The 24,634-nt window shown below is 32.7% G+C and overlaps 2 protein-coding genes and 1 non-coding gene across 4 annotated transcripts in view; 1 reads left to right on the top strand and 2 right to left on the bottom strand.

The window, feature by feature from the left end:
* Mbs (Myosin binding subunit) overlaps nt 1-21,255 on the bottom strand; it is a 92,674-nt gene extending 71,419 nt beyond the window's left edge. The window contains exons 1-3 of one of the 2 annotated variants that reach the window (XM_090166117.1): nt 20,891-21,255; nt 20,546-20,630; nt 20,088-20,397 (exon numbers count right to left, since the gene is read on the bottom strand). In XM_090166117.1, the coding sequence (XP_090022243.1) occupies nt 20,088-20,339 (252 nt within the window). In that variant the 5' untranslated portion in view covers nt 20,340-20,397; nt 20,546-20,630; nt 20,891-21,255. The remainder of the gene's footprint in view (nt 1-20,087; nt 20,398-20,545; nt 20,631-20,890) is intronic. The other variant, XM_090166116.1, reaches the window with a different exon arrangement.
* A 446-nt stretch (nt 21,256-21,701) lies between these two features.
* On the top strand, nt 21,702-21,772 carry TRNAG-CCC (transfer RNA glycine (anticodon CCC)). The gene has a single exon. It is a non-coding gene; the product is annotated as a tRNA-Gly (tRNA).
* An 811-nt stretch (nt 21,773-22,583) lies between these two features.
* On the bottom strand, nt 22,584-24,288 carry Taldo (transaldolase). The gene is made up of 5 exons (XM_090166118.1): nt 24,128-24,288; nt 23,792-23,915; nt 23,477-23,716; nt 23,015-23,388; nt 22,584-22,957 (listed from the first exon to the last, which is right to left on the bottom strand). Exons 1-5 carry the CDS (start codon nt 24,228-24,230, stop codon nt 22,797-22,799), a joined length of 1,002 nt encoding a protein of 333 aa, XP_090022244.1. The 5' UTR covers nt 24,231-24,288; the 3' UTR covers nt 22,584-22,796.
* Nucleotides 24,289-24,634: the final 346 nt, after the last annotated feature.

Here is a 24,634-nt window from a genome sequence, read left to right as displayed (position 1 = left end):
AGGAATTTATAGGAATTATGGGTACTATGGGCGCCCTGGGCTGATAATTCAATGAAAAATAAAAGCAAAATTATTAAAAGTACCTATTAAATTTAATTTAGGCAATGTTAAAAAAATCAATAAAAAATGATTAAAATTAGGATTTCTGGAAATTTCAATTCATACCAAAATAAATTAAATTTATTGAAGATTAATTTAAATTTTAGTTTACATCAACTGCACTCAAATTATTAATACATTTTCGAGAAAAATAAGCATAAAACTTAAAGAAACAACCTAAAAAATTCCGATTATTAAAATAAATCGATTTTTTAATTGAAATAAATCGATTTTTTAATTGTAATAAATCGATTTTTTAATTGAAATAAATCGATTTTAAGAAAATCTACAACACGGCCTCCAGTCAAATAAATTAAAATATTTCCGTCCCGGTAAACATTTGGTTATAACACGAAATTGGAAATTAGCGATTCCAACTATTCTTAAAAAAAGGGGGGGCGTGGGCGAAGCTAGTGGGCGGAGTCAATCATCTGGAAAACGGAACGACGGGCCAAAAAAATCTAGTAGTTTTTGACAATGCTAAGAATGGTTTCGGAGTGGCTTTATTATGATCTGGAGCTATTTTAGTTCGGGTGAAAGGCACCAGGTGTTTGTAACCAACCCTGATATTTGGAATAGAGACAGAGCGAGAGTCAGGAAGTCTACGAGCCGATGCTATTTGGGATCGACGCCTTTTTTCGTTTACGGTTGCCGCTACGAAAAAAGCTAAAAATACTCTCTCTCTCTCGCAGTCGCATCTCTGGCAGTTCGTATATTGTCTTCCTGACTCTCACTCCCAGCAGGATCTATACATCCTCCCAGCTCACTCGAAACACCCAAAAGCGTGATTCTTCGCCCATCTTATCAGCCCCGAAAACTCATCAAAATATATTTTGAGAAACAAGGCTATTATATGGTTTTCATTTTTGCGCTTCAACCAAAACCTTGCCGACGATGGCTTACAGCCAGGGTTGGCTGGCTTAAATCAATTTGATTTAAATCATGATTGAAAATTATAAAAACAGGGCTCCCAGCGATTTTTTAAAACATTATAGGAATTTATATTAACATTTTAGCTAAAAATAGGAATTTGTAGGAGTATTTTAGCTAAAAATAGGAATTTGTAGGAGTATTTTAGCTAAAAATAGGAATTTGTAGGAGTATTTTAGCTAAAAATAGGAATTTGTAGGAGTATTTTAGCTAAAAATAGGAATTTGTAGGAGTATTTTAGCTAAAAATAGGAATTTGTAGGAGTATTTTAGCTAAAAATAGGAATTTATACGAACATTTTAGCTAAAAATAGGAATTTGTAGGAGTATTTTAGCTAAAAATAGGAATTTGTAGGAGTATTTTAGCTAAAGATAGGAATTTATACGAACATTTTAGCTAAAAATAGGAATTTGTAGGAGTATTTTAGCTAAAAATAGGAATTTGTAGGAGTATTTTAGCTAAAAATAGGAATTTGTAGGAGTATTTTAGCTAAAAATAGGAATTTGTAGGAGTATTTTAGCTAAAAATAGGAATTTGTAGGAGTATTTTAGCTAAAAATAGGAATTTGTAGGAGTATTTTAGCTAAAAATAGGAATTTGTAGGAGTATTTTAGCTAAAGATAGGAATTTATACGAACATTTTAGCTAAAAATAGGAATTTGTAGGAGTATTTTAGCTAAAAATAGGAATTTGTAGGAGTATTTTAGCTAAAGATAGGAATTTATACGAACATTTTAGCTAAAAATAGGAATTTGTAGGAGTATTTTAGCTAAAAATAGGAATTTGTAGGAGTATTTTAGCTAAAAATAGGAATTTGTAGGAGTATTTTAGCTAAAAATAGGAATTTGTAGGAGTATTTTAGCTAAAAATAGGAATTTGTAGGAGTATTTTAGCTAAAGATAGGAATTTATACGAACATTTTAGCTAAAAATAGGAATTTGTAGGAGTATTTTAGCTAAAAATAGGAATTTGTAGGAGTATTTTAGCTAAAGATAGGAATTTATACGAACATTTTAGCTAAAAATAGGAATTTGTAGGAGTATTTTAGCTAAAAATAGGAATTTGTAGGAGTATTTTAGCTAAAAATAGGAATTTGTAGGAGTATTTTAGCTAAAAATAGGAATTTGTAGGAGTATTTTAGCTAAAGATAGGAATTTATACGAACATTTTAGCTAAAAATAGGAATTTGTAGGAGTATTTTAGCTAAAAATAGGAATTTGTAGGAGTATTTTAGCTAAAGATAGGAATTTATACGAACATTTTAGCTAAAAATAGGAATTTGTAGGAGTATTTTAGCTAAAAATAGGAATTTGTAGGAGTATTTTAGCTAAAAATAGGAATTTGTAGGAGTATTTTAGCTAAAAATAGGAATTTGTAGGAGTATTTTAGCTAAAGATAGGAATTTATACGAACATTTTAGCTAAAAATAGGAATTTGTAGGAGTATTTTAGCTAAAAATAGGAATTTGTAGGAGTATTTTAGCTAAAAATAGGAATTTGTAGGAGTATTTTAGCTAAAAATAGGAATTTGTAGGAGTATTTTAGCTAAAGATAGGAATTTATACGAACATTTTAGCTAAAAATAGGAATTTGTAGGAGTATTTTAGCTAAAAATAGGAATTTGTAGGAGTATTTTAGCTAAAGATAGGAATTTATACGAACAATTTCGAAAAAATAGGAAATTTTAAGAGTATATTGAAATTATAGGAATTTATAGGAACTCTGGGAGCCCAACCGTTGAGGTTTTCGGGAACACCGGACCTATAAGCCAGAGCTGAGCTCTATTTAGAAGGCAAATTTTTCCCAAACGTTAAGGCTGTTTTCTAATACATTATTTTTAAAATTATAGGAATTTCTGGATATTGTAGAAAAACTAGAAAAAATAGGAATTTACAGGAACAATTTTGAGAAAATAGGAAATTATAGGAGCATATAGGAATTATAGAAATTATAGGAACTCTGGGAGCCCTGTAAAAATAGTTTCTTAAAAAATTCAAATAAAACCAGAAGTCACCTTGGTTGTTAAAATATAATCTACATTCGGATAAAAGTAAAATATTATGTTAATAAATTGTATAATTTTGACCCGAAAAGTTAAAAGTCAAGGGAAATGTCTAAAAATTGTTAGGGAAAGGTCGGGGAATTTAAATCCTATTCAAATCAACTGATTTTTTTTAAATCATTGATTTAACTCGTACAATGTATTTCAATGGCGGAATAAAGAAATACAAAAATTGTTTCTTAAAAATGTACATAGAAAATCTGAGCAAACAGTAATTAAATTCAATTCTTTCATTTAAAATTCGAGATTGGCAAACTCATTAAAGTAAAATATCCGTTAATTATACAGGAAAAGAGCCATTAATTGTATAAAAATCAATAAATTAAATTAAATAAAAAATAAATTTGATTTTTATTAAAAATATTTTCAAATTAAATTCTCAGAAATTCTTCTTGACATTTTAAGGATTAAAATTAGACCAGTTATATTTTATTTTTATCAGAAGATCATGCATTTCTTTATATTATTAAGATTATATTTTTAATATTAAGTTTTCACTCTTAAAGGCCGACTACATATTTATTCGGTTTACTCTGTTTCTCACTGGTCGTCGGCTGCTTGCATAGCACATGTGTCTTGCAGCGAGCCAGCTTCCAGTGAAAGACAGAGTAAACCGAATAACTATGTAGTCGGCCTTTAAGATGTTTAAACTAAAAAAATAATGGTAACGGTTAAATTATTGTATGTTTTTAGTTAAAATTTATATAAATCTTCCCTGAGCAAAATTAGATCTAACTTTTTATATTTTACTTTTATCAGAAGATAATGAGTTTTCTAATATTTTATTATAAAAGCGATTCTAATAAAATATTTACAAGTTACTGATATAAAAACGTCTATAGACAAACGGATACTTCTCAGAAAAAAGATTTCATATACTTCTGATATATAACGTTAGACTGACGGATACTTCTCACGAAAGATTTTATGTACTTCTGATACAAAACGTTATAGACAGACAGATACTTCCTTCGAAAAGTAAATATTATTTACTCCTGGTACAAAACGTCCATAGAGAGAAGGATACTTCCTTCGAAACAGGGTTTAAAAAAACCCGGGTTTTTTTAAAAACACCCAGCCCATGGGCTTTTTTGGGTTTTATTGGGTTTTTTTGGGTTTTATTGGGTTTTTTACCTAAAATGATACCCTAAATCGATGATTTACTTCATTTTTATTTTTTATTTTCAATTTAGCACTACTTATTTATCGCTCTTATTCTTATCTTTCGTAGACGTAAAGTATCGTCTGCTCCATGTTCTGCTAAATATTTATTGAAAGTTGCAGAAGTTTAAAACTTACTGTTTAGTTAACACTGTTAACTTGCTACTGTTAGATTAGTGTTTACCAAAACACTGGTAATGTATTTTGTGTAAATACGTTTTATAAAAAAGCAATATTTTTGTATTATTATAGAATTTAAAGAATTAAAGTTTAATTTTTTAAATTCTTTAATATAGTTTAATTATTAAACAATAAATTTAAACTTTTTTCGTCATTTTTGAAACTATTTAAGGTGGGTTTTTTAAGTGGGCTTTATTGTGGGTTTTTTAAGGTGGGTCCAACCCAAAATAACCCGTGGGTTTTTTTGGGTGGGTTTTATAAATTCGAACCCCGCTTCGAAAGAGGTACTTTATTTACTTCTGGCATCACTTTAAAAACTTGTCGTGCTAAAAGTCATCGGCGCTCGAATAAAAACAAGTCTAAGATAAACAGAAGAGCCAAAAAAGCAAAAGCGTGTACAATGGGACTTTTGGAGAAATATTCAAAGAACACACCTGTTTAGAACAATTACAATTTCTTTGAAGAGAGAGAGGGAATCACGCCACCTAACGGCGAAAACGGAAACAAAGCTAGCATATAATTCCAGAAACATTCCGAGACGAGATAATGAACAAGAGTGGTTCTTTTTCTGGCTGACGTCGCCAGAACTAATTCATTCATCTACGGTTACCCGGCAATCGCGAATACTTATTGCGCGAACAAAACCCAGGCTTTCAACTTCATTTCAATTTGATACTGTTGGAGGTGAAGTTCAGTGCAATAATAGGGGAACTGGTTGGACGTGAACAACAACAAAATCGATGTACTTTGGAATGTAAACGCTAAATAAAAGAGTATGCTTTGCCGTTTTCACATGTAAAACAGAGTATGCTTTGCCGTTTTCACATGTAAAACAGAGTATGCTTTGCCGTTTTCACATGTAAAACAGAGTATGCTTTGCCGTTTTCACATGTAAAACAGAGTATGCTTTGCCGTTTTCACATGTAAAACAGAGTATGCTTTGCCGTTTTCACATGTAAAACAGAGTATGCTTTGCCGTTTTCACATGTAAAACAGAGTATGCTTTGCCGTTTTCACATGTAAAACAGAGTATGCTTTGCCGTTTTCACATGTAAAACAGAGTATGCTTTGCCGTTTTCACATGTAAAACAGAGTATGCTTGGTCAACTTGACTGGTAAAACAGAGTATGCTTGGTCAACTTGACTGGTAAAACAGGGTATGCTTGGCCAACTTGACAGGTAAACAGTATGCTTGGTCAACTTGACAGGTAAACAGTATGCTTGGTCAACTTGACTGGTAAAAAAGAGTATGCTTGGTCAACGTGACATGTAAAACAGGGTATGCTTGGCCAACTTGACAGGTAAACAGTATGCTTGGCCAACTTGACAGGTAAAAAAGAGTATGCTTGGTCAACGTGACATGTAAAACAGGGTATGCTTGGTCAACGTGACATGTAAAACAGGGTATGCTTGGTCAACGTGACATGTAAAACAGGGTATGCTTGGTCAACGTGACATGTAAAACAGGGTATGCTTGGTCAACGTGACATGTAAAACAGGGTATGCTTGGCCAACTTGACTGGTAAAACAGAGTACGCTTGGCCAACTTGACTGGTAAAACAGAGTATGCTTGGTCAACTTGACAGGTAAAACAGAGTATGCTTGGTCAACTTGACTGGTAAAACAGAGTATGCTTGGTCAACTTGACATGTTGAGGTTAACGGTAATAGATAGTGTAGGGAGCTGTTGGCTCGCGTGGCTTGCAGGGCTTACCCTCCTACGCATTGTAACCCGGCCACCTGAATTAAAGGCTTTAAAAGTCGCTTGATGACTTAGGCCTAAGGTGGTTCCTTGAGTATTACCCTAGCTGATTATTATTATGTTTCGCCAAATCTAGAAATCTAGAAATCGTATATTGAAAAGCGGTTTTAAGATCGTAAATCTGAAGCATAAATTTATTTAAATTTTCATTTATTAAATCTGTAGTGTCACAAAGAACGCGTAGAAGTGACTAAGAACTATGTACGATAGCTTTGTCCCTGCTGCCATGATGTTATACTTCTCAGAAACGCCAAAACAGAACTGTCTGTAGCGCCATCTGGAAAGTGCAAAAGTATGACTTTTTTCCGCATTGATTGGAGATTCAAAAATGGAAAAATATTTTTATATTTATTTACTATTTATATTTATTTTTATATTTATATGATAATTATATAAATATTATTTTATATACTTAATTTTATTTCCTATTAATTTATAAATAATTTCAAATATTTCGAAACAATTTACTAACTACAAATTGCAATTTATAATTTATGAAACTTTTTTAAATTATACTGAAAATTAATAAATAAATTAATCAACGTATGAAAGATGTCATTTTATATATAATTATTATATGAAATACTTGATATATTTATATTTAAAAATGTATTATTTTATAATTGAATAGCAATATAAACTTTACTTAAAATTATATACTAATAAAACGCGAGTAAAGCATATTTTTAAGGAGCGCCAAAATTTTTTGAAACGACGATCATGTAACCGCTCCCCTTTTCGGAACGTCGACGTTCAGAGCCCCATGTAACCGTAGTCTATGTTTCGCCTAGGGATGCACCGATATGGGTACAGCCGATATATCGGCCGATATTAACAAAGTTACCTATCACAATATTATGCTTTTTTGTTTACTCTCGTGGCTTTTGGAGTCTAAAAACCACTTATGATTCCTGACCGTTTTGGACGCGAATAATTATTTCCTACAACAGCGATCAAAAAGAAACACTAGAAAATGTTTTTCTAATACCAGAAATATCGGCTAATATCGGCCTCGCTTAAGCCGATATTGGCCGATACCGATATTTGAAAAATAAGCCGATATATCGGCCGATATATCGGTGCATCCCTAGTTTCGCCAACTCGACGTTAATGAAGCACTCTATTTCGCTAACTCTAAAATGTTAGAAAGTATTTTAGGTACGCGACAATATTCTGAAATCAATTCAATTTTAATCAGCGTAGCAGGATGAAAGTACTATTTTCTAGTACTAAAGCAGTCTTTATTACTTCGAGCGTCCGTCTGGCGAATTCGACGACGATTCGGGGTAAGGTCAAGAATCTTGTCGCTCGAGTCCCACCTTCTCCAAGAGGAGCGTTGATTGCTAACTTTCGATGGCGTAATGCGCACCGCCCTGTTGCGTATTGTTCCCGGCCCGTGAAATCCCCAGAAATGCCGAACAGAAAGAATGGCAATTCATCGCTCTCTCTGCCATTGTGATGTAGGCAGGCTTTTGTATTTTTCAGCCTTGTTTCACGCTTCAGGGGACCATCGTGTTATTGGCCCCGCGCTATTCTGCCCACTAAAGACGAGTTTCAGCGGGACGATCACGTTTTGAAACGGGGAACGGCTGGGGCCTTTCCACGCTTCGCTTTTTTAAACGTTTCGACAAGCTAACTTGACAGAGTTGTCAAGGAGGTCCGTAGTTACCGTTTACAACATTACTCTAACGCGCAATTTTTATATTGTTTCTAGACTATATTACGCGATCAAGACGCTATCTTTAGTCGCAATACCACGTAACTTACGAGAATTTTATTTGTGTTCTTTTTCTAAAGGTGTTGCCAGTTTTTTTTACAGAAATATTCCTAGACTTTTCCAAAGATATTCCTTTATTTATTTATGATAATATATTTTAGATTCAAATATATTATTAGCATCCCAAATTAAATTCCGAACTTCTTTATTAGTTCTTTAATTTCCGGGACTTTTCCCCTTTTTTAAAAGTTTTCAAAATTAACAACTTTACCCGAACTTCTTTAGTAGTTTTCAAAATTCCCTAACTTTACCCGTACTTCCTTTGTAGTTCTCAAACTGCCCTGATATTTGTACTAGTTCTTTTTTGTTCAATTTTCCAATTCCTCGACACTTCCAGGTTTTATATAATAATAAAATAAAAAATAAAATAAAATATTGCCCACATAATTGCGAAGTTATCGTTTTTTTAACTTCTAAAAAGCATCGCTTAATAGTATTTTTTTTTAATTCAAATACTCTATTCTCAAATTGAGTTTTTTGAGATACCTGATTTTGGAAGTAAGGTACGCAACAGTCGAATAGGTTTCATTACAAGCCCAGGCGGCTATTATTATTCAAAGTGCGAGTTGTAAATTGAAATGCGGGTACCTCTACGAAACGGTAGGTAATGGAGTTTTACATCGAGTTCTTTTACTTCAAAAGAGCGCCTATTTTTGGAATTTCAATCGGAACGTTTCCCGTTACTATTCCCCCAGAAATCAAAATAGAAATCGGATTTTACGAACATCCGGAGATTTATTTCAAAAGTTAAAAATTAAGCGAAAAAAAAGTTATTATTATATTTAAAAGAAATTGGAGAGAGATAAAAAATCAAGAAATTGGAGAGTCGAGGTAAAAAAATTCCAGAAATTGGAGAGCGAGGTAAAAAAATTCCAGAAATTGGAGAGCGAGGTAAAAAAATTCCAGAAATTGGAGAGCGAGGTAAAAAAATTCCAGAAATTGGAGAGCGAGGTAAAAAAATTCCAGAAATTGGAGAGCGAGGTAAAAAAATTCCAGAAATTGGAGAGCGAGGTAAAAAAATTCCAGAAATTGGAGAGCGAGGTAAAAAAATTCCAGAAATTGGAGAGCGAGGTAAAAAAATTCCAGAAATTCGAGAGCGAGGTAAAAAAATTCCAGAAATTCGAGAGCGAGGTAAAAAAATTCCAGAAATTGGAGAGCGAGGTAAAAAAATTCCAGAAATTGGAGAGCGAGGTAAAAAATTCCAGAAATTGGAGAGCGAGGTAAAAAAATTCCAGAAATTGGAGAGCGAGGTAAAAAAATTCCAGAAATTGGAGTGAGGTAAAAAAATTCCAGAAATTGGAGAGCGAGGTAAAAAAATTCCAGAAATTGGAGTGAGGTAAAAAAATTCCAGAAATTGGAGAGCGAGGTAAAAAAATTCCAGAAATTGGAGAGCGAGGTAAAAAAATTCCAGAAATTGGAGAGCGAGGTAAAAAAATTCCAGAAATTGGAGAGCGAGGTAAAAAAATTCCAGAAATTGGAGAGAGGTAAAAAAATTCCAGAAATTGGAGAGCGAGGTAAAAAAATTCCAGAAATTGGAGAGCGAGGTAAAAAAATTCCAGAAATTGGAGAGCGAGGTAAAAAAATTCCAGAAATTGGAGAGCGAGGTAAAAAAATTCCAGAAATTGGAGAGAGGTAAAAAAATTCCAGAAATTGGAGAGCGAGGTAAAAAAATTCCAGAAATTGGAGAGCGAGGTAAAAAAATTCCAGAAATTGGAGAGCGAGGTAAAAAAATTCCAGAAATTGGAGAGCGAGGTAAAAAAATTCCAGAAATTGGAGTGAGGTAAAAAAATTCCAGAAATTGGAGTGAGGTAAAAAAATTCCAGAAATTGGAGAGCGAGGTAAAAAAATTCCAGAAATTGGAGAGCGAGGTAAAAAAATTCCAGAAATTGGAGTGAGGTAAAAAAATTCCAGAAATTGGAGAGCGAGGTTAAAAAATTCCAGAAATTGGAGTGAGGTAAAAAAATTCCAGAAATTGGAGAGCGAGGTAAAAAAATTCCAGAAATTGGAGAGCGAGGTAAAAAAATTCCAGAAATTGGAGAGCGAGGTAAAAAAATTCCAGAAATTGGAGTGAGGTAAAAAAATTCCAGAAATTGGAGTGAGGTAAAAAAAATTCCAGAAATTGGAGAGCGAGGTAAAAAAATTCCAGAAATTGGAGAGTGAGGTAAAAAAATTCCAGAAATTGGAGAGCGAGGTAAAAAAATTCCAGAAATTGGAGAGCGAGGTAAAAAAATTCCAGAAATTGGAGAGCGAGGTAAAAAAATTCCAGAAATTGGAGAGCGAGGTAAAAAAATTCCAGAAATTGGAGAGCGAGGTAAAAAAATTCCAGAAATTGGAGAGCGAGGTAAAAAAATTCCAGAAATTGGAGTGAGGTAAAAAAATTCCAGAAATTGGAGAGCGAGGTTAAAAAATTCCAGAAATTGGAGAGCGAGGTAAAAAAATTCCAGAAATTGGAGAGTGAGATAAAAAATTCCAGAAATTGGAGAGTGAGATAAAAAAAAAATTCCAGAAATTGGAGAGTGAGGTAAAAAAATTCCAGAAATTGGAGAGATAAAAAAATTCAAGTAATAATCACGGAAAATGGGGATAAATGAAATTTTTTTATAATGTTAAGAACTTAGAATGAACGTGTTGAAGCAAAAACTGGAAGCGAGTCACTGCGGGCCGTTTGCAAATATCTCCGAAACGTACACTCTGGAATGTCGTCAAAAATTACCATTTTGCTCGAGAGCTCCCAACGAGCGCGACTATAAATACCGATAAATTCTTATCGCTGTTTGAACCTGAATTTTTAGTTGGCCATGTTGCCGCCAGGGGGGCTTGTCACCCGCTAACTCGCGATTATCAACAAACAACCCCGGATTGCCTTACTACTTCCTTAGAGGCAAATAAATCACAAGAACCTCTTTATCTCAATACCGGGTATGGTAAACGCTTCATTAACAAAGCCTATCGTAAACACTAGTGCTTGAGGTACACAGCTAAACGCTACGGATATTTACAATACTGCCATAATAATTTCAGATTAAAATTCCATGACCTTTGGATAATAATTTTAAAATATTTTCCACTCGTCGTTTTTGAATGAAAAAAATAGATTTACAGAACAGGGTTGCCACAGTTTTTTCAGATTGAAATTGCCCGATCTTGTTAAGAGATTTTCCCCTAATTTTTTTAGGGGAAAATTAAATTGTTAAGATAACCAGGGTTGCCACAGTTTTTTCTTTCAGATTGAAATTCCCTGAACCTTTTTAAGAGATTTTCCCCTAATTTTTTTAGGGGAAAATTAGATTGTTTATATAACCAGTGTGGCCAGTTTTTGTCAGATTGAAATTCCCCGATCTTTATAAGAAAGTTTCCCCTAATTTTTTTAGGGGAAAATTAGATTGTGTATATAACCAGGTTGCCACAGATTTTTCAGATTGAAATTCCCTGATCTTTTAAAAAGATTTTCCAGAATTGGTTTGAGGGGAAAATTAGATAGCATAGCACCATCCGTCGCAAGAACGTTTTCTTTAAACTTTCGTTAAAACGATTATAATTAATTCCGATAAACAGACTTAACTCTTAATTTGGTTCATGCTACTTTAACAAAATCCGAATTAAATGGATTTAACAGGGTTGCCACAAATTTTCAGATTCAAATTCCCTGACCATTTTAAGAGATTTTCCCTGACTTTTTCAGGCCAAAATTTCCTATTTCATATTTTACTTTTATCAGAAGTTAATAAATTTAAATGGACTTACATTTCAGAAAAATGATATTGCAATGTTGAAAAAATTAACCAAACTTTCAAGGAAATAAATGATAATCATAGAATCTGTCATAAATAAATCTAAAGTAAAATTTCCTTCAAAAAGTGTCCAGATAAAATTGAATTCCCTGACATTTTAGACCCATTTTAAAATTCCCTGTTTCCCTAATGTGTGGCAGCCCTGTTCAATAAATTAAATTAATTATAACTAGGAACATAGTTGGTAGATCCCCCCAATAGTGTCAATAATAAATATTTTAAAACAACCCGCCAACAGATGTCGTTATCGTTTGACCTTAAACGCGTTCTCGGCACCCTAAGTAAGTTCTTAATGACGTAAATCTACATTCGACTAAATAACCAACTTCAACGTAGTATTTTAATCATGGGTACGTTATCAATTAAGAGCGACACGAGGGCGAGGTTCCGACGTAATTATTATTGAAAGGTCAACTGGGCCATACACGCTTCCGGCGGCGCGTGGAGACATGTAAAAAGAAGTATTTCATATTCTTAATTAATTCAAAGCTTTCTGTCACGGATTTTGGCAGCGGAGTTAAAGGCGAACTACGCACGACGGAGTATAAAAAATACACTAACTAAAAGTTCTATCAGGGACGGGGATGGGCATTTTTTTGTTGAAGAAACGCTCGCCAAATTTTAGCGCCGAAATCTTCAATGCTCTTTCCGCTCTCAGGGTTGCCACAAAATTTTGAGATTCAAATTCCCTGACTATTCCCTGTTTTCCCTGACCATTTTAAGAGATTTTCCCTGACGTTTTAAGTTAAAATTTGTATTTTATATTTGACTTTTATCAGAAGTTAATAAATTTTAATTAACTTATATTTCAGTAAAAAGGTTATTGCAATGTTGAAAAAATTAGCCAAACTTTCAAGGAAATAAATGATAATCATAGAATTTTGTCATTGATCTGGTCTAAAAAATAACCTTAAAAAAGTGCCAAAATAAAATTTAATTCCCCGACTTTTTACAAATTCTAAAAATTCCCTGACATTTCCCTGACTTTTTAGGTCCATTCTTAAATTCCCTGACGTGTGGCAACCCTGGCTCTTTTTCTGGGAGCGGAAATTTCGTGGCTCTTCTTTTAGAGCGGGGACATTTTCCCTCTTTCTTGAACGGGGAATTTTTCGCTCGACTGTCTACTTTTCTTGAGCGGATAAATTTCCCCTCTTTCTCGCTCTTTGAGCGGGAAAATTTTTGCTCCCATTTAGTTTTCTTTAGAGCGGGAAAAGTTTTGCTTTAATTTAGTTTTCTTTTGAGCGGGAAATTTTTTGCTCCCATTTAGTTATTTTGAGCTGGACAATTTTTGCTCCCATTTAGTTTTCATTAGAGCGGGAAACGTTTTGCTTTAATTTAGTTTTCTTTTGAGCTGGACAATTTTTGCTCCCATTTAGTTTTCTTTAGAGCGGGAAAAGTTTTGCTTTAATTTAGTTTTTTTTGAGCGGGAAATTTTTTGCTCCCATTTAGTTATTTTGAGCTGGACAATTTTTGCTCCCATTTAGTTTTCTTTAGAGCGGGAAATTTTTTGTTCCCATTTAGTTTTCTTTAGAGCTGGAATTTTTTTTACTTTACGCTTTCTTTGAGCGGATCAATTGCCACTACTCTTTGCGCTCTATTTTAAAGATATTTAACCGCTCAATTTAGCTCAAAATGTCAAAAAGGGCTCAAAAATGAGACGAGCGCGCCCATCACTGAATCAGGGAAAAGTTATAGTGGAAGGTGCATCTCTGAAATCCCGCTCAAAATAATGAATACGAGAAAACTACCACTTAAAAATATATACGTCTTGGCGAACGTACCACAATTGTCATAAAAAAAAACACGCCGTCTTCAATGACGCTTCCGAGTCGCTTTGTAACCTTCAACGCTTGTCTTGGACTGATATCAATTTAACTTTAAACTATAAAATGGCAGGGGGTTTACTTAAGAGCGCTGTTGGTATAGGGGGTTGAGGTAAATGCTGCGCTTTCACGTACAGCGCTGGCTGGTACAGAGGGAAAAAGCAAGTTCGTATCCGGGTTGGATTAAATGTTTTGCACCTATAACGCAATTTTTAGTGGGAAATAATAATTGCTCGAATTAGTAGACTCGAAATCTTTGCTCTAACGCGATTTCCCCTAAAAGGTGGAATATTTTTACAGGGCGTCCACAGTTTTTTCAGATTAATATTCTCAACTTGTTCAAGGTTTTCCTAGCAATTTTCTTATGTTTTCCCTGACATATTGTACTACACACGTTCCATTTGCCACCAAAGTAAAATTGCTTATGTATTTTTAACCTATAATTTTATTGAACATTTTCCATTTGCCACCAAATTAAAATTTCTTATGTTTTCCCGGACTTATTTTATGCCAAAAATTGGAAAATTTTTAACATAGATATTTTAATAAACATTATATTTTCCAGCAAAATAAAATTGTTTTTCCCTGACATATTTCATGCCAAAAATTTGAAATTTTTAGGAAACATTTCCAAGCAAAATTAATTCCCTGACATTTCACTAGCTTTTATACAACATTTTAAAATTTCCCTGACGTTTATACTAATTTTTTTAAAAAAAATTTCCCTGACGTTTATACTAATTTTTAAAATTTCCTGTTTTTCCCTGACGTTTATACTAATTTTTAAAATTTCCTGACGTTTATACTAATTCTTAAGATTCCCTGTTTTTCCCTGACTTAACTAATTTCAAAATTAACTGACTTTTCCCTAATTTTTATAATAATTTTTAAAATCAGCGAATTTTCCAGGTTTCCCGGGTATTGTGGCAACCCTGTTTTAGCAATAAATCAATTGATATAACATTCATTGCCTTGTAGTTTTTGGAATAATTCTGTAACATAGTTTTTGAAGAACGTAAAAAAAGTTTGTGTAGACGAGCACTTTTCAAACATTGGGATTAAGGTATTGGTAATGTTTTTAATTTAACTTAGGGAAAATGACTATAGTGACAGGATTTGGGGCTAGATGGTCGAGTATCTTACTGGAGTCACTGGCAACCCTTTAGAAGCGTGACCCCTAGGGCCGGTTTGGATGGGTGTGCGTAAGGTGAAAGGGCACAAGGCCCCGCGGTTTCCAAAAAAAAATGGGGGCCCCGCGAAATTGGAATTATAGTACGCACGTTAAAACAATTAAAAATTTCATTGATATGTCATATGTTAATAAATATTTAATGCAATATGATTGAGTAGTTTCTTTAACTAAAAAATAGTATTAATTAAAAATCGTCTAAAAAGAGGGGCCCCGATATTGGCTTTCGCACCAGGCCCCGCAAAACACCAAGCCGGCCCCAGTGACCACAGCAAACCATCCCATTTTTTTTAAAGGAAAAATAGGAGTAAAATTAGGTAAATGTAGGAAATTTTCGGAACTTTCATGTGAATTTTAAGGAAATTATAGGAATAATTTGAATGAAGATAAAACAAATGCTTTTAAAGGAACTTTGGTTCAATGGAAATATTACACATTTAATAAGAAAACATCACAGATTTTGTGACTAGATCAATGAATTAAAGCAATATTAAATTTTCATTTTAAAACCCCAGCCAGCCGTCAAAACCAATGAAATTAGTGTTTCAGTAATTAGTTTTATTATCAAAGTGTGTATATATATATATAACTGTATCGTGGGTTATATATATATATATATATAACCCACGATACAGTTATTATATGGTATTTCCGTAGAATTACTTTCTAGAAAAAATTAAAAAATATCTTTTAACTGAAATTAAAAGTTTTTCGTGAAATTTCATTTAATAACGTTAAAATTTTATTTTTTCATAAACTTAATCTTCATTTAATTTAAATTTCTTAAGTCTACCGTAGGGTGACCAGATAATATTTTAAAATCCTTTATAGGAATTATAGGAATTTCGGTGCAATAGGTAAATAATTAATTATACAATTAAAATAAAACGATTGTCAAAATTGTTTAAAGGGGGTATAACATTTAAAATAAAGTAAGAACCATCTTTATTATAACATTATTGATTAAAAAAAAGAAAGTATCTAACTTGGGTAAAATATCAACTATTTTAATTTATTCAGACTTTTGAATTAAAATATAGGGTATTATAGGAAACTAAATGTTCGGCGAATTTTACAGGGTTGCCACAATATTCTCAGATACAATTTCCCTGTTTTCCCTGACTATTTTAAGTTACTTTCCCTGACGTTTTAGGCCAAAATCAGAAGTTAATAAATTTAATCAACTTATATTTCAGTACCAAAGTTATTTCAACGTTAAAAACCTTTCATGGATCTAAATAATAATAATAATAATCTAAAAAAATTGTCAAGATTAAAGGGAATATAACCTCAGGTATTAGGTGTGGAACACAAACATTTGCAGCTCTGGCCGCTCTTGCCTTTGGCTTTAGAAAGGCTTGGCGCCACTGTACAGGGTAATTTGAAAAATTGAAGGGGTCTTCCGTAAATATTTCTTTGCTGATGATATATTCTCTTTAAACTGAATTCCATGTCTTTTTACAAATTTTTAAAATTCCCTGACTATTTAGGCCCATTTTTAAAATCCCCGACTTTTCCCTGGCGTTTTAATTAATAACGTTTAAATTTTAATTTTATATCTGAACATTTTAATAAATCTTTTATGTACACTGAAAATTTTGTAAAAAGACGAATATTTATTTTTAGTGTTGTAAGTCAGAACATTTTCCGGAAAATGACCGAGGCCTTTTTTTCCGGAAACTTTTCCGTATTTTCCCGACAAAAAATAAAAAGGGTTACATTCCATGATTAGTCTAATATATTGTTTGCCAATTTAAATAAAGTGGCATTTTCGCCTCATTTTTTTCGAATCTAAAAGTAAAACTAAACCTCAAGACTAGCTTTAAAATGAATAACAATGTAACACTATTAATGTTGTGTAGTATGTTTACTGATATTAGACATTTTATATCGATAAAAAGTTAAAAACATTAAAAACCCTAAAAAGTAATTTATGTTTCAATTTTTTATTTTTCTGATTTGCGGAAAATTAACAACACTATTTATTTTTATAATTGGAAACAACCGTCTCCAACTACTACAACGCGTAGGCCAATTCCATAACTCCACCCCGTTTTAAGGGCGCAACCCCAAATCCGCGATGAATGGCGCCCCTTGACGAGCGCAGTGCCAAGGTTCAACCTTACTTTTACTTTCTCGTTAATATTAAACGTCATTACGAGTTGACAGTAGGGGGGGAAGGTTAAATTGAAGCGGGTAGAAAAAATCTCCCGTTTCTCCTCACTGGCCAAAAAAAAACTAAAATCTTCGTCTAGTTTTATTCACAAAAGATTCTGCTATGTCTTCGGATTTAATCTGCACTCTCAATCTACTAAAGAGAAACGTATAAATAGGCCTTTGCGACAAATCCCTGCCAAACCCGTAACTCGCACGATACTAGAGAACCCTACCGGTCATTTCTAACCATCAAGGTCCCTTTTTTTTAATCTCAATTTAAAAAAAGAAAAGACGACGATTTAAAATTAGATTTAAATAAATTGAGAGTCTTTTGGAGTTCAGTGGAAAAAAATCAAAACACTGAATGTATTTAAGATTTGGCTCGAAATATTAAAATATAAAAAACTTTTCGAGAAAAAAACAATTTTAAGTTTTATTTTAAGAAATCTTCTGCCTTTTTTTTCTTAATAGAACTCTTTTAGACCCCCTCCTACACGTGACGTGCAAGAAAAATTGACAAGAAAAAATTCTAAACCTTGGAACGAAGTATTAGGGTATTGGGATAAACAAGAAGTCGCGAGTACTTTGTGTTATATCACGCCAAGAATATTTAGCAAAAGTCCTAGTAGAAGTTCATCTACTTTTCATTATTACTAATAATAATAAATTAACAATTTAATAACATCAGAAGTTAATATTTAATAAAGAAAATTACGATTGAATAATATAAGAGTTAATAAAATTTAATAAATAAACGATTTAAAAATATCAGAATTAATAAAATTTAATAATATCGTAATTAATAAAATTTTATAAATTAACAATTTAATATCAGAATACGAAATGAACTACTTAGTAATACCAAAAGTAAATATGAATATTAAATTAAACATTTGATAATACCAGAAGTAAATAAAATTTAATATCAAAATTCATAAATTTAATTAATTAAGTTTAATAAAATCATAAATTAAATTCAATAAATTAACAATTTAATATAACCAGAAGTAAATATATAATATTAAATTAACCATTTGATAATACCAGAAGTAAATAGAATTTAATAAATTGACAATTCAATATCAAAATTTTTAATTTTAATAAATTAACAGTTTAATAAAATCAGAAGTAAATAAAATTTAATAAAATCAGAAGTAAATAAAATTTTATAAAATCAGAAGTAAATAAAATTTAATAAAATCAGAATTAAATTAAAGTTAATAAAATCAGAAGTAAAATAAATTTAATAAATTAACAATTTAATAATATCAGAATTAAATATTTATTTTACGAGAGAAATACCATCTTTTTATCACTAAAAGTATTCCGTTTTAAAAATTAATCTATATCAGAACTTTATATCTCGTATACAGTTTAGGTCAACAAAAGGAAACATGCATCTTCACAGGTTCGAGACACTTTGGAATGGAAGCTAATTTCGAGCCGAACCGCGGATGTATACACCGAATCACGGCTGACCATTTACCGCTGTCATACTCCATTCAATGACGTAAAATGTAGAAATTAAACTGTGTACAGATCTTTACAAACCATATTTACTACTTCTCTCGTAATTTGTTTTTATTTACTTCTGATAATATCTGCTAAGCCGAATCAAGCTTCTATGATGTCGTGGAGAAAAATAAGCTGGTATGAATGCTATTAACATAAGAAATGACCATATTATGGCGAATTTTTCGTTAACGTTAATTATAGGGTAAAAGTAAAACAGAACACGTGCTTATACGGCCTTACGTCACATTTACGTCATTGCATTTATAGAGTTGGCGAGGTGTTTTGAAAAATATAATACCATATCTTTTACATTGGGTAAATAACGAAATTTTAAATAATAAATTAAATAACTAAGTAGTTTTTAAATATAAATTTAATCAAATAACATTTTGTTCCTGTACTTGGGTTTTGAAAATTCAATTGTTTTCTGAAAAACTTAAAAATTTGCGTAATTTTAAAAACCAAATAAAACTGCCTAGCTAATAAATTTAGATGTATTAAATATAGTGAAAATTATTAATTTTTTGGAAAATGTAATAATTAATTTTTTTTTAGAATCCTTGTAGAACAGTTTTATAATCATATTTTGATATAATCGAGCACAAATTTATGGATATTATCATATTTATCGAGTGACGAATAACATTCAGCGAGTTCAATCGCACCATAGTATGGTGACCATACGTAAATCGTAAACTGACAGCCACATAGAAAATAACCTATAAACCACCCCTAAACTATAGATCCACAATCGTCGAAACCCACAAGTTAATTTTTAAAGTTATGGGCGTTTTTGAACTTAAAACCATCTTCAAAAATATGACTAAATAAGCATCAAAAATTAAAAATCTTTGAAAATCGACATTATACGTACAAAAAAATATGTACTTAGAAATGGCATAGTTACAAACTTAAGAACTTTAAAAACTATGAATAAAAATATCAATTCCACTCTTAACAATAAACATTTTTATTTTGTACTAACCTAAACAAACTTTGAAGGTATTAATTTCAACGTTAGAAAACCCTACTTGAAGAAACGGGTATTATTCAAACCATATTTTTCTAGGTCAAACCGATGTCTTACCTATCAAATTTCAGCTGATGTTAATCATCTTATAGACCCCAAAACTTGCAAAATATCAACAACAGTAACCAGTTTCAAAATATGTCAGAACTTTTAACCAGTTGGAAAGTAAAATTTACACACAATTAATATTTCAAAACTATTGGCGTCAATATGGCTATGGGTATAAAATAGTAGAAAATTTGCATACAAATTACTATAATTTTGAATTCGTAATTTTAAAGAAAAAAAAGAAAAGTTATTCCGTAAATCACGGTTTATATGCACGGATTTGGAAAATAATTGTAATTAAAACCAAGGTTAAAACGCAGTGCTTTTTAATATGTCAAATTAAATGGACGTATGTGAATATATTACATTCAAAATTGTAACATGAACCAGTTTAGTCCTTAATGAGTTTACTACCCCCCTCTGATTGCTTTTCCCATTATCTAAAACTTTAGGCCTTGGAATTACTTATTCATACTCCACTTAATTATTGCAAATGAATTTCACGCAAAATGAATACCTTAAAACCGCAATTTACTAGAAATAGAAATTAACTGAGTTTTTTTTACCTGATGTAAAGCTGTGAGTCCATCTACATTCGCTGTGTTTATATCAGCACCAAGGCCTAGCAGTCGTTCCACCTCTTCCTTATCCCCGGCAGCGCAGGCTGCTAAAAACACACATCCATCGCTGAATTTAATCCTTTTGTTTTTACTATGCGGCACTTCCGAAGGTTCTTGATTAGTTTCCGATTCTTGCCACCTTTTCAATTGTTCTGCCCTTTTAAAAAGGGCCGATGACGATCGCGTTTCCATAGGCATGTTTGCAACCAATCACAGTTAACTCCTTGATGATATAACTTTATACGAAGAAGCTAAACTGAATTGAACAACAAAATATTAAATGAGAAGGTACTTAACAATTTGTAAGTTAGATACGAAAGAATTGACAATCACCTTAAAACAATTCATTTAATGCCTACTTAAAATAACTCACGGGTAAGAAAATTCAATAAAACATAACATACCATATTTCTGAAAGATGACAAGCTCCTTGAACTTCATTAACCAATAATAAATCTTTAAAAATTTCTGACACAGTGTTCAGAAACGCTAAAAAAAAGAAATATTCGTGAGCCAACTATTTTGATACACGTAACAAATATTATTACAAATAAACGATATTTGAATAAGATTTCAATGTTTTATTTATAACATCATGTATCTAAGTAAAAAGAACTACTGCCTATCACAAAACTTCAAAAGTTGCTAGAGAAGTAGTACAAGTTTATATGTTGGGCCTTGGCAAATTATACCTAGCCAAAATACTAGCTTCGATTCAAGTGAAATACGGAAAATAAAAAAAAGCTTACCAAAATATCAGCGACTGGTCTGTACAGAAAAACCGCGAATAATTAAAAAATTAACGTTTATTACTAATTTAAATATAGCCCGGATTACCGGAACGCGACCGATTCCAGCGATCAGCGACGGAAAGTCGGGTCGGCGGCTTCGACTCCGAAAATTCACCGACAATCGCGTCCAAGATGCAAAAAATAAGTTTCAACCCTCGCCCGTCAGATGCCGCTATTTGATAGGGAGGGGTGGAAGGGGCGCGAGTTCTACTTCTATTTTGAGACGCGTTTTTGATTACTTTATCATATTTCTTTTCATTCTTTTAACAAAAATTGCTGACTTTAACTACTTTCGAAACATACCGCGCTAAATCAATTACCGTTTTATTATCTTATAAACGGTACATTAGGCCTAGAAACGAACGGGATGGAAATATTAAAAGCCGAAATTACATTGACCTTAAAATGTTTTTTTCCGCCAACATCCTCCAGTCTAGGGTCTTTGAGGTTGATGACGTAATACATATTTTCCAGGGGGAAAATAGTTTTAGAGAGCGTATTTAACTCGCGCCATCTATCTCCTAACTTAGTAACATGCTCTACTAACTACGATTGTTGTGAAATATCCAGATTACTGGAGGAAATTTTCTCAAAATTATCTAAAAGTTGCAGTGATGAAAAATCAGATAAATTGTACGCAAAAACGTGGGTAGTATACCATCCAAAAAAGCGGGAAATTTTGGTTGCTCTACATCGTTACTATAGGAATGCGGGGGATTAAAAATCAATGTTTGACATTTTTCAGAGGGGCTAATCCCCCAAGAACCAAGCGCCGCTGGTGTAGTGGTATCATGCAAGATTCCCAATCTTGTGACCCGGGTTCGATTCCCGGGCGGCGCAATTTTTAATTTAATTTACCATTTCAATTAAGCATAGGTTGATGTCTAATGCATCTAAAACAAACCCCATCACGTACGATTAAAATTCTAACAAGTAAACGGAAATTTAATAAAATACTGGAGGGTAAACAATCAATATTATCGACCTTACACGAAAAATTGGCATGTTGCCCATATTCGGCGGAAATGACGTCACCAATCAGGTCGACTGTAAGAACGCTAGTATTTCGACCTTGAAATTGATCGCTACAGTATCATCAGTATGATGACCTTGATATAAGTTAACGCGATTAATGTACGATTTTTGAGATTTACTAGAATATTCATAAGAAAGAAATTTACAATTTACCCTGAAAAAATTAGGCGGGAGTTCACCAAGGAGATCAATGGCAAGAAGTGCGGCCACTTTGAACTTGAAATCGATAGTTAAGCAATTTGACCTTGATATCAATAGTAACAGCATAGACCATGAAATGAAAAGTTACAGCATTTTGACCTTGATATCATGATTGCGATTGGCGTAGAATATTCAGTTATGAGGAAGATTTAAATAAAATCCAACACAACTGGTTATTTAAAAAGTATTTCAAAATATTCGTCGGAAATTAAAGGGGCTCCAAAGTTCGGTGGCAAAATGTGTGTAAAGTATGTAAAGTGCGAAATTTACGGTTGACTCTGCCAAGGCCGAGTGAGGGGTTGGGGGGGAATGATAAGCATGCGCAAATTTTTTTGCCACTGAACTTTGGAGCCCCTTTAATATCTTGACGTCTGTAGGATGTTCAGATTTAAGGTAAAAGAAGTAAAACTGAAGGTAATTTATACTGGAAAACTTTATTTGAAAAATATGCAAAATCCTAACTTTAACCTGCTAAAAAGCATAACATTTTAAAATCCACAGCCATATTTTTAACACAACTTCCAAGATTGATAATTTCAATAATATATAAAAATCTAAATCACAATTGTAAGAAACTTGGGGTATACGATTTCAACATGAAAATATATTCTCTTAATGTATTTTGTAATTATTTAAGTTTATCAGCCAGCAGGTTTTCAAGTTTGACAGCATCGGCTGCAAATTTCCTGATTCCATCAGAGAGCTTGTCAGTAGCCATAGGATCCTCATTCAACTCCCAACGGAACTTTTTCTCATCAAATTCCACACGATCAAGGTCCAGTTTCTTAGCTGTAACGAAACTGTTTAATTTACGTCATATTGACTAGGGCGAAAGAACATTATTACCGGATTGTTCGGTTAGGTGTGCATTAATTTCAGTAGTGCTTTTTGCCAGTTTTTCTAAGAGATTAGGACTAATCGTCAGAAGATCGCAGCCAGCTAAAGCTGTAATTTGATCAGTATTTCGGAAAGAAGCTCCCATTACTACGGTTTTGTAACCAAATTTCTTGTAGTAGTTGTAAATGCGAGTGACACTTCTGACACCAGGATCATCAATTGGTTCAAAAGTTTTCTTATCTCCATTGGCAACGTACCAATCGTAAATGCGACCAACAAATGGAGAAATGAGAGTAACGCCAGCTTCAGCACAGGCTACAGCCTGGGCGAAGTTGAAAAGCAATGTCATGTTGCAATGAATATTTTCTTGTTCCTCCAACTGCCTGTAAAGATAAATATAAGAATGAAAAATTCCTACCAATTACGGGACTAAATTGGGCCTTTGTTATGTCAGTTTTAAGGCATACTTACTTTGCGGCTTGAACACCTTCCCATGTTGTGGCCAACTTAATTAGAATTCTATCCGAATTGATTCCTTCCTCTTTATATAACTGAATAAGTTTTTTGCCTTTGGCAATGGAAGCTTCCTTATCAAAAGACAATCTAGCATCAACTTCGGTGGACACACGACCAGGAATTATTTTCAGAATTTCACAACCAAAGAGAACAAATAGTTTATCCATTGCATGCGTGATTTGTTCAGCTTTAGTTCTACAAGAAAGATATTTAAATATCAATTCCTTGTAAAACAAAGACTATTTTTTTAATTAAAGCAGGAAAACTTACTTTCCCTGTTTTTTGCCATATTCAATGGCCTTATCAATCAAATGTTGATACTGGGGTAATTTTGCAGCGGCTAATATTAAAGATGGATTCGTTGTGGCATCTGTTGGCTTATACTGTTGCATAGCTAGGATTAAATTAGAAAATATGCATTAATTTTTGAATGCATGACGAAGATGAGCTATTTTGTCCGCATCGCTAAGGCGCCTCTGGCAAAGATGTAATTTCCTGATATACAAAGTTGAACACCCTAACGGAAGTTACGAAGCCAGTGAAGACAAACTTTGCCAAGGCTTAAAAAGCCAAGAACCCGGCTTAGAAATAAAGAGACATACGCACCTTCGAAATCGCCAGTATCGGCCACGACAACAGTTAACTTCTTTAATTGATCGAGAGAGCTTGCCATTTTCAACTTCTTGGACGCTGGTTCTGATTCTGACATTATCGGGGGCCAAATAGGTGCTTTTATACGGCGATTAACCTTTCTTCGCTGACCAAAGTGTTACGTCGAAAATAGGCGGAGTTTGTTGCTGGGTGAGACATTTAGACCAATCACGACGTGAGATCATACCTTATCTCTATGGCGAAACGATTTTTTTAGAACAGCTTGCGCCATCTATTATTCATTATTGTTATGTAAATTTATAAAAAAAAATAAAGCGGCAAACGATCATGGGCATGATACGATTTTGGTTTCGATTCAGTGTAGCGCTCGCCATCTCTTAGCGAAAGCTAGAACTATAATTACAAAACAAGCTGCTAAAGCTATAATTTGAAATGTTTGTGAGGAAATTTAGGTCAATTTTAAACGACGAAAGTTAAAGAATATGGTAAAATTACAGTTTA

The sequence above is a fragment of the Leiobunum rupestre genome, chromosome 2 (genome assembly GCF_980474605.1).
Source record: "Leiobunum rupestre chromosome 2, qqLeiRupe1.1.hap1, whole genome shotgun sequence".
Lineage (NCBI taxonomy): Eukaryota > Metazoa > Arthropoda > Arachnida > Opiliones > Sclerosomatidae > Leiobunum > Leiobunum rupestre.
The sequence above is the reverse complement of the archived record's forward strand: the minus strand, read 5'-3'. Positions and strand labels throughout refer to the sequence as shown.

Bases quoted from the DNA above. Each gene is read 5' to 3' on its own strand.
- Taldo (XM_090166118.1), bottom strand. From the start codon at position 24,230: ATGTCAGAATCAGAACCAGCGTCCAAGAAGTTGAAAATGGCAAGCTCT. The intron at 23,916-24,127 runs GTGCGTATGTCT...ATTTAATCCTAG, and splicing joins CGATACTGGCGATTTCGAAG to CTATGCAACAGTATAAGCCA. The intron at 22,958-23,014 runs GTAATAATGTTC...GTTTCGTTACAG, and splicing joins ACACCTAACCGAACAATCCG to CTAAGAAACTGGACCTTGAT.